The sequence below is a fragment of the Engraulis encrasicolus genome, chromosome 24, assembly GCF_034702125.1.
Source record: "Engraulis encrasicolus isolate BLACKSEA-1 chromosome 24, IST_EnEncr_1.0, whole genome shotgun sequence".
Taxonomy (NCBI): domain Eukaryota; kingdom Metazoa; phylum Chordata; class Actinopteri; order Clupeiformes; family Engraulidae; genus Engraulis; species Engraulis encrasicolus.
Window position 1 is genome coordinate 10,784,677 of NC_085880.1, and position 8,981 is coordinate 10,793,657.

The window sequence follows — 8,981 nt, forward strand, 5'->3', positions numbered from 1 at the left end:
ATAGAGAGAGAGGGGCAGGAAGAGAGGAGAGGAGATGGGGGTTAGAGAGCCCTCAGTAGCGATCAGACAGCCAGGGGAGGAGGGGGAACTGGGCATAAGAAACAGAACAGTGGAAGAGAGAGAGATGTAGGAGAAGGAGGGAGAGAGGAGGGGAGGGGAGCAGAGAGGCCTCACTGCTGATCAGACAGACATGGGAGAAGGAGGGGAGAGGGGGGAAGGAGAGAGCGAGAGAAAAAGAGAGAGAGACCTCAGCGCTGAGACAGACGGCAGAGGGAGAGAGAGAGAGAGATCAGCGCTGATCAGACAGACAGTGGGAGGAGGGTGGAGAGGAAAGGAGGAATGGGTTAGTGAGTGAGGGAGGAGGGAGAGAGCAGACAGATGAGAGGATAGAGGGGATGGGTGGAGGGAGAAGTGAGAGATGGAGAGAGCAGAACGTTAAAACTGATCAGACTGAGAGAGAGAGAGAGAGAGAGCAAGAAAGGGGAGGGAGGGGGAGAGGGAGAGTGAGTGAGTGAGTGCGATTGAATGAGACACGCGCAGAGGGTAGGGGGGCAGTTGAGATTGGGTGATATTGAGGTGACGGAAGGAGACACAAAAATGCAATAGTGGAGGAAAGTGGGGATGGGAAACAGAGCAGAGAGAGAGAGGGAGAGGGGCAGAAATAAAGGAGACAAAGAAAGTGAAAGAACACAGAGAAGAATGCAAGCAAGATGGAAAGAGAGCCTTAGAGGGAAATAGAGAGAAAAAGAGAAAGGGAGAGGGAGAGGAGGCAGACGGAGGAAGTGTGGGAGAAAGGTAGAGAGAGAGAGAGAGAGAATGGATGGGGAGAGAGAGGAGGCAGAAAGATGGAGAGCAACAGAGGCAGAGAGAGAGAATAGACAGAGGGAGAGAAAGAGAGGAGTCAGGAGGGGAGAGAGAGAAGGAGAGAGGGAGGAGGAGTAGACAAGGAGTAGAAGACGAGGAGTGTGCCCCAGCGGTGTTGTGTGGTAGAGGCAGGGAGAGGGAGGAGAGAAGGAGAGTGGGGAGAGAAGTATGGGGGGGGGGGAGAGAGAGGCAGAGAAGGAGTGATGAGAGAGAGGGGAGAGAAGAGGGGAGAAAGGGGAGGAAGACAGAGGGAGAGAAGAGCAGGGCAGTGGGCCCCAGCGGTGCTCTGCGGTGCGGTGTGTGTGTGAGGTGCGGTGTGTGTGTGAGATAAGGCGGCAGATGAGTGGAGAGTTTTTGGGGATTAGGTGTGTGATGCTCTCAGCAGCCTCTTCTCATCAAACACATTTATCTCATCTCTGGGCCCCTCACACACACACACACACACACACACACACACACACACACACACACACACACACACACACACACACACACACACACACACACACAAACGCTTACCACAGGATGTGATGCTGCTGGCTAGATCAGTCCCTGTTAGAAACCAATTTTTCTTTATTTTCTGGTTCAATTTGCTCTCTCTCGCTCTCTCTCTCTCTCGTCTGTCCATGAATTCCTACATTACTTTGTCTGTTTCAGTACTTACTTTATTTGCATGTTATTTGTATGAAAAAAATTGTACTGATCATGGACAATCTTGTAGAAATTCCTGAATAGGACTGACTTTTACACGCACGCACACACGCTCACACACACACACGCACAATCACACACTGTAATATTATTACAGTGTTGCAATTGAATTTATTTTGTCTTTTCCAGAACCTGAACCTGAAACCCAAGTGATTCTGGACCTGCAGCCTGGTGGGGACCATTTTGGACCAGAGGCCTTTGATCTCTCCCTGTGTGAGGTAATTACGATGGGCCCATGCTACCTCCTTATGGGTCACGTGTGGCAAGCTTCACAGCACACTCTACAGCTGTTTATGGGGGCTCAAAGGTTCTGGTATGCAGTCTGATGACAGCCTCTTAGACCTCATGGTGTGTAGTAATAGAAATGCCATTCCAATATTAACATAACACGTATTTTATTGATCCATTTCTTTATTTTTTTATTGCTTTGCATAGACTTTTTCAAAGGTGCAAAGCCTCAAATGGCGCATTTGTACACTTCGAGCACTGTGTTTCAGTGTGTAGGGCGCACTGACTCCACACTGAAACATAGTGCCCGATTGTGCAAGTGCGCCATTTGAGACACGATAATACAAGTTTGTGTTAAATAGCACTGTTGTCGTAAAATATAAATCGGTTGTTCTTGTACATTTTAAACACATTTGTGCCCCTTGAAACAAAGCGTTGCCTAGTACCTTCCCATAACACTGTCGCCATAAGGTGGCATGTGTCTTTCATGTAGCTAAATGTTGTGAGGAGGGTCAGTCCTTTTTCTGATAGTCAATGATTTCTTTCACTCCATAAAATGCCTGTGTTGTAGTTGAAAGGTTATCTGATATCTTCTCCACCACTGTAACACATTAACATTGTTACCTTGAACATTTAACAACATAATACCACCCCCACAAGGTAAGCCAGGTGAGTTGTTGGTGTTGTGTCAGGTTGTTATATAACCTGACCTCTCTCTCATCACTGGTGATATGGAGGTGACTGAAGGATAGGATAATAATGTTTCAGTGAGCATATTACTAAATAAATAATTTTATCATGAGGAAGAAAAAAATAATTGGATATAGTAGAGTAGAGTAGAGCACTTTTATTCATCCCAAAGGATGATAAGTAGGGCTGTCATTTTAACACGTTAATTCGATTAATTAATTACAAGGCGCATTAACGCGTTGTAAAAATTAATGGCATTAATTATTTATGGGTAGACATACGTTCTAAGCGCATGGCGTGGCAACTGAATTCACTCACTCACGCCGTGATAAATACAAGCCGTCCGTCAACTTCTAAAGCTAAAATACAATAAATACAACAAATACAGACACTTTTCTGTCTTTTTTTCATGAACAAAAGCATATGTTTGTATTTAATTATTTTTGGATATTTTTCAATTATTACGAGATGTGCCAGTTGACGCTGCATTGCTGCTAACAGTAGATAGATAGATAGATAGATAGATAGATAGATAGATAGATAGATAGATAGATAGATAGATAGATAGATAGATAGATAGATAGATAGATAGATACTGTAGACTCATTTTTTGTGTTGGCTAATGTAGCCTATTTATTCACTAACTCTGTTTACCAGGCCTATTTTAACATATTAGTACATCATAGGGCTTATAGGCCTATTGTAATTATTGTTATTATTAGTAGTAGTAGTAGTATTATTATTAGTATTATTATTATTATTATTGTTTCACGTCATGAAAAGAACATACGAGTAAGTGCGATTAATTAGATTAATTAATTACAAATTCTGTAATTAATTAGATTATTTTGTTTAATCTACTGACAGCCCTAATGATAATATCATTATTGGATCATTTTCCAATCAGTTGTTGATGAATGTCAAAGTGTTCTGATATTATAAACATGCTGATTTATAACACGATAACATTGAAGTGAATGATGGCACGAGTCATAGTTGGTGTACACTCCACACTACCAATACAGTGATTTCAGACATAGGGGTAAGGAGGTGCCAGTCAGCAGTCTGTCAGCTTGTCTTCACCTCCTACCCGTCCGAATGCTTTAAGGAGAATTCCAGCCAATTACAACATGTAGTTTTATTGCTCACTCTACTTGACTTGAACCACGTCTGTTTTTGGTTTAGCCTTTTCTGAGATCCTGGTCATCTCAAAAGTGGCGTATTGTAAGGTGTCTGCTGATGGTGCATACATTTTGGAATGATACTACGGGCGAATCCACATCCCCATTAGCTGGCCAGAATGTCTGAACAAAAAAATGATGCGCCTTCAGGTCAGAGTCAAAGAACAGCTGGAAGAAGAAGAATAGTTGGGTGAAACTCAAGGAAAGGTGGGAAGGGAATTGATCGCAATTTCTGAAGTCGTCGAATGTCCCTTTAATTATGTATATGTTACTTTCCCCAATTGATTACTGAGATGTGACCTGGGGGCTATACTAAGAACATGGTGAAGTGATAATAGATTTAGTTGATATATCATTTACTTAATCAAATAAGGATGCAAGGCTCTTCTATTAGATGATTTACCTATACCACAAGGTTAACTTAACCAGGTTTACTACTGAACCAGCTTCTTAGTATACCCCCCTGTTGTGTGATGTGTCCCCTGCTACAGAATGCAAGGCAGATGGCCTTCCTGCACATGGAGCTTGGCCTGGACCAGCCTGGCGGGAAGGAGAAGGGGAAACGCAGAGGGTGAAGATGTCCTGTGCCAAACCTTTCGCCAAAGTGCACTGCGGTGCAGTCACTATTACTTGTGCATCTTTCACTAAGTATTGTCTTGTTGTCTTGTGTGAATGCAGTTTTCAAAGAAACAAAAACAGCAAGACACGTGTTACATGATGCAAAACATTCTTGTATATATTTTCACAACTCATTGTCTTTTAATTTTAATAAAAAATACATGCACATTTAAACATCCACACTTTTTACTTTTGAATTATTTTGGTCAGTACTTTGGCAGCAAAAAGACAAAGTGTATTTCTCTGTCACTCACAAACACACACACACACACACACACACACACACACACACACACACACACACACACACACACACACACACACACACACACACACACACTTTAGCATCTGTACATGATATCCAGCAGGCTTAAATAGCACGCCTTCTCTGACACGTAACAGCTGGAATCGTGGCTAGAGTGGAACCTCTTATTGGAGGAGAACTCCAGCAGTAGCCCCTCCCCTTTCGCAGTGGTAACTGCGTTCTTGCTGTAGCTGGTCCCCTGGTTCTCCGGCAGGGTGCTAGTGTGGACGCGTAGCCTGTCGGTAGGGGTGGGCATTATGTCAAAAATGTCATATCACTATTTAACAAAATTTTGATTTTGATTTTCTGACCAAATTTTGAATATACTTGCAGTTTAGCATGTGCAACAATTATTGTTAATGAATTAAAATGTCAATTAAACATAAAATATTTAAAGTGAAGACAACAACATTAAGTAAGTAAACACTAGTCTGATAAAGTGAACATCATCACTCTGATAATCTATGCAATCTATTTTATTTCTCCACTTGAGCACCACTTGATTTTGACTCTCTTCTTCTTGATTTCACAATTCACTATTTAACATGGCACACCCCTACCTGTCGGGCAGCTCTGTGACGGAGGAGAGGTCGGTGGTGGTGTTCTGGCCCAGGTTGATGACCACTAGGAAGCCTCGGCTCAGCCCGTCCTGCTCCCGGAGGTAGACGAAGACGTCAGCATCGCTGTGTACGAAACACAGCCAGCCGCGGTGTAGGGCCAGCTCGGACACGCGCAGCTGGCTCAAGCGGCGGTACTGCTCTAGAACCGAGTCGGGCTGGCCCTTCTGGTCCTGAGGAATGACAGAAATAGGGGAAGGAAGTGGAATGACAATGACAGGAAGGACAGTGACACACTTGTTGTATGTTTTTTAATATAAATTTAATATTTTTACACTATAGGCCTACCTAACCTCTAGGCCTACCGTACAGTGCAAGTGCATAATGTTTCGTTTAATTACGTACCAATTCTTTACGAACTGTACTTAATGAATACAACCAACAGGGACAGTAAAAGTGTCACCCACAGCTGGTTTTGACACCGGCACTGTTCCAAAACCAAACCAAAGACAGAATGTGAGGGACATCACAGAGGCTGTTCTGTCATCCTGTCCTTGTGAGGACACTTTTCTTCTACACGAATTCTGCTTCAGTGTGCAGTAACAGAATAGTTTGATGTGAAGGGCCTTGTCTTAAGTACACTGACTTACAGAAATGGTGACATCAGCTAATTCCTACTTCAAAAGCAGGTAGGGAAATGGCTGTTACGCCGGAGACCCAGGTTCGATTCTGGCTCGAGGTCGTTTCCCGACCCTCCCCCGTCTGTCTCCCATTACTTTCTTGTCTCCTCTCGAGCTCCACTAAAGGCAAGAAAGATTTTTTTTAATTATTTTTTAGAAGCACAATAGTCAGATGACAAAGCCAGTACTTTATTGCAAGAATTCCTCACCCTTAGAATGGAGACCAATCATTCGGTTTCAACAACAGTGCACGGACAAGATTAGCTGTTCTTCAGATAAATGCTGTTACACTTTGTTTTATTTTACTTATGTGATACATGTAGGCGAGGTTAGGCGAGAGGGGGGATCACTCACGACAAATTTCCCCCCTGGAGACTATGTCACTATGTCAGAGTATATGCACTTGTACTGTAACTTAGGTTTAGGGCTGGATATGTAGGCTACATTGTAACATGTATGTAGATACACCTTAAAAAATTGGTAGGCCTACTTGAGCATATCACAGTAGTTTGCATAGGATACTACACCAGTGAGGTCATGCCAGTGTAAGAAAGTTCGCACACACTGTCCATTCCAGCAATTATGTTCAATATGTGTAAACGTTAAAAACGTTAAAACTAAATTTACAAACACCAATTCAAACAGCGTTTAAGCTTTGCTTGTAATGTTTGCCTGAAGATGGTCAGATGACACCATAAAATAAAGTGTTCCCACTTAGCTGATGCTGAATAAGACTCACCTTCACATTGACAGTGGTGTAGTTTTCATGAACGGGGAGCCAAGTCCCGTTGGTACTTCCACTGAAGCCTGCGTTGGCGGAACTATTCCACTGCATGGGGGACCTACACGGATCACGAGTGGCATTCTACACAACACACAACACAAAACAAATGAACGTGTTTTCACACCAGAATTAACTAGAAATTACTCCAGCTGTTCGCACACATGATTTAATGGTTAGATACAAAAACAAAATGCAGCAACACTGCACTTTCACTCCTATAATTTTGTATGATTTGATCAATGAAAGGACAGAAAAGCCTCACTATGTAGTAGTAACTATTGTAACTATCGCTAGGGTTCACTTGTGTCCGTTTTCTTTCACTCAAGGGTCTCTGGCATTGTGTCAAAGACTCAGGTTCAAATTTGGGTGGAGTGAAATTCAATTATGACATTTTTTTTCATTGATCATTTTGAAAAGCCACAAAAAGTAATGACGGCCCTAGTAGTAGCATCAAGCAGCCTGCACATGTGCAGATGTTGTGGCACTCACGGGGTTAAACTTCCCGAAGGGGTCCTGTATGTCTTCCTCATCGATGTGGATGTTCTCCATGCCGATCTCCTCCCCGTAGTAGGTGGTGGGTGTGCCCGGCAGCGTCAGCATCATCATGTTGATGGCACGCACATAATCCTGCCCCACGCTCGACGACATCCGCGGCTTGTCGTGGTTCCCCACCTGACACACACACAAACACAAACAAACAAGACCTGTGGGAATGCTGCTGAGAAGTTAACTGAAGCAACAATACAGACTTTTTTTTCATTTCTAAACTTGAATACTAGAGTGGATTTAGTCTCTGCACAGGTTTAAGGGTTTAACACCTTTTTTTCATTCAACGTAAAATGTTAACCAAAGCTCTTTCAGTGTTTTTTCCACTTGTGACGATATTAAAGGCTATTCTGATTTTGCTTTGCTGTGTCCCCCTAGGGTCAGATCGTATGAAATACTGTCCCACTTCCAGCTAGCCCTCCAGGAGCTTCTGAGGTGCCCAATAAGGATGTAAAAAAGGCTGTCTACAATGTTTTTTTCTTGCTTTTAACATGAGATACACTAGTTAAGTGTTTTCGGCAAAGAGTGAATAGGCCCGTTGACGGGCCCATCTGCAATAACAGTAACCCTAAAAGCCAGAAAGGTTGGGGAGTCCTGCTGTAGGGCAACCAAAGATGAAAACTACTCTGTGTTTCTTTAATAGCAAGTCTCTTAGTTACTCTCAGTTGTTCGCACTTAAAAGAAAAGCTAACTCATCACATCAGAGGCCACACAACCTTTAATTAAGGCATAATTAGGGGCCACTTGGGGACTTGTTTAATTATGGATGAAGGACAACACACAAAGACAAACGCCCTGCGAGGTTCTAAAACCACGATCAATCGTCTCTTGGGTCCTCTGAAGGAAAATGTCAAGACAGGGGTTACACAAAGGCTAAAAGACCTTGATGGGCTTTTGCTCACAGGCGAAGCTGCTTCAACTGACACTTGGTCAGTGTGAAGGCGTTATATAATTGTTTTCTGATCATCTCCAACACACTGGCCAGCTGAGATTTGCGAAAAGTTGTATGTGCATGCAGGGAAGCTGACAAGAGGGGCAAAGGGGTCTGTTGTCCCAGGCACAGGGAGAGATTGAGCCCACAATTGGTTTGTCATTACACTGCATGTACAGTATTGAATGGGGTGGGGTGGGGAATTGTTACCGGTCCAATTTGGCACTGGATTCTGCTACATAACCACGTAAAATCCTTGTGTTCAGTGATGGGCAACCTGGATTCAGAATCCAGGGCCACATATTCCAAATGACATGTAACAAGTCACAGGTAAAATTGGACCGGTAAAACCAGGTCAGTTGGAATATGTGGCACTGGATTGTAAGCGTCTGAATCCAGGTTGCCTGCCCATCACTGCTCGTATCCTTAGATTAGGTTTCTTTATTACTCTCCACCAAGGAGAAGGTTGCAGCACCATAAAACACATAAGAAGACAACACCAACAAACAAAAGTAAAATATAGGGTACACAGGCTCAGAAACACAGATATCTCCTTGTCAGATCTGACTCACCACCCAGTTGGGCCATCTCCCGCGGGGCATGTTTGTCATCCAGAGGCTGACCAGCTGGTGTGCACGGTCCCCTGACAGCCCCTGGGGGAGGTCCAGCAGGTAGAAGTTGAAGGCGAAGTCGCTCTCACGCACAAAGTCGGTGCTGTAGTACATCATGGTCTTCTCAATCTCCTCATAGTCATAAGACTCAGTCACCATGAACCTGGTGGTGGTAGAGGGTTACGTAGTCAGAAACTATCACAGCTAAATACACACACACGCACATACGGGCACACACACCCACACACACGCGCGCAACACAATTAATCATAACAC

General features: G+C 43.6%; 2 protein-coding genes across 2 annotated transcripts in view; one reads left to right on the forward strand and one right to left on the reverse strand.

Moving 5' to 3' along the window:
* The window catches only part of prepl (prolyl endopeptidase like), a 20,840-nt gene extending 16,370 nt beyond the window's left edge, over positions 1 to 4,470 (forward strand). Inside the window, 2 exon segments of the mRNA XM_063192052.1 lie at positions 1,705 to 1,793; positions 4,166 to 4,470. Coding sequence (XP_063048122.1) covers positions 1,705 to 1,793; positions 4,166 to 4,249 — 173 coding nt within the window. The 3' untranslated portion in view covers positions 4,250 to 4,470.
* A 98-nt stretch (positions 4,471 to 4,568) lies between these two features.
* slc3a1 (solute carrier family 3 member 1) overlaps positions 4,569 to 8,981 on the reverse strand; it is a 17,005-nt gene continuing 12,592 nt past the window's right edge. The window contains exons 7-11 of the mRNA XM_063191790.1: positions 8,667 to 8,868; positions 7,107 to 7,289; positions 6,573 to 6,698; positions 5,157 to 5,386; positions 4,569 to 4,832 (exon numbers count right to left, since the gene is read on the reverse strand). Of these exons, the coding sequence (XP_063047860.1) occupies positions 4,634 to 4,832; positions 5,157 to 5,386; positions 6,573 to 6,698; positions 7,107 to 7,289; positions 8,667 to 8,868 (940 nt within the window). The 3' untranslated portion in view covers positions 4,569 to 4,633. The remainder of the gene's footprint in view (positions 4,833 to 5,156; positions 5,387 to 6,572; positions 6,699 to 7,106; positions 7,290 to 8,666; positions 8,869 to 8,981) is intronic.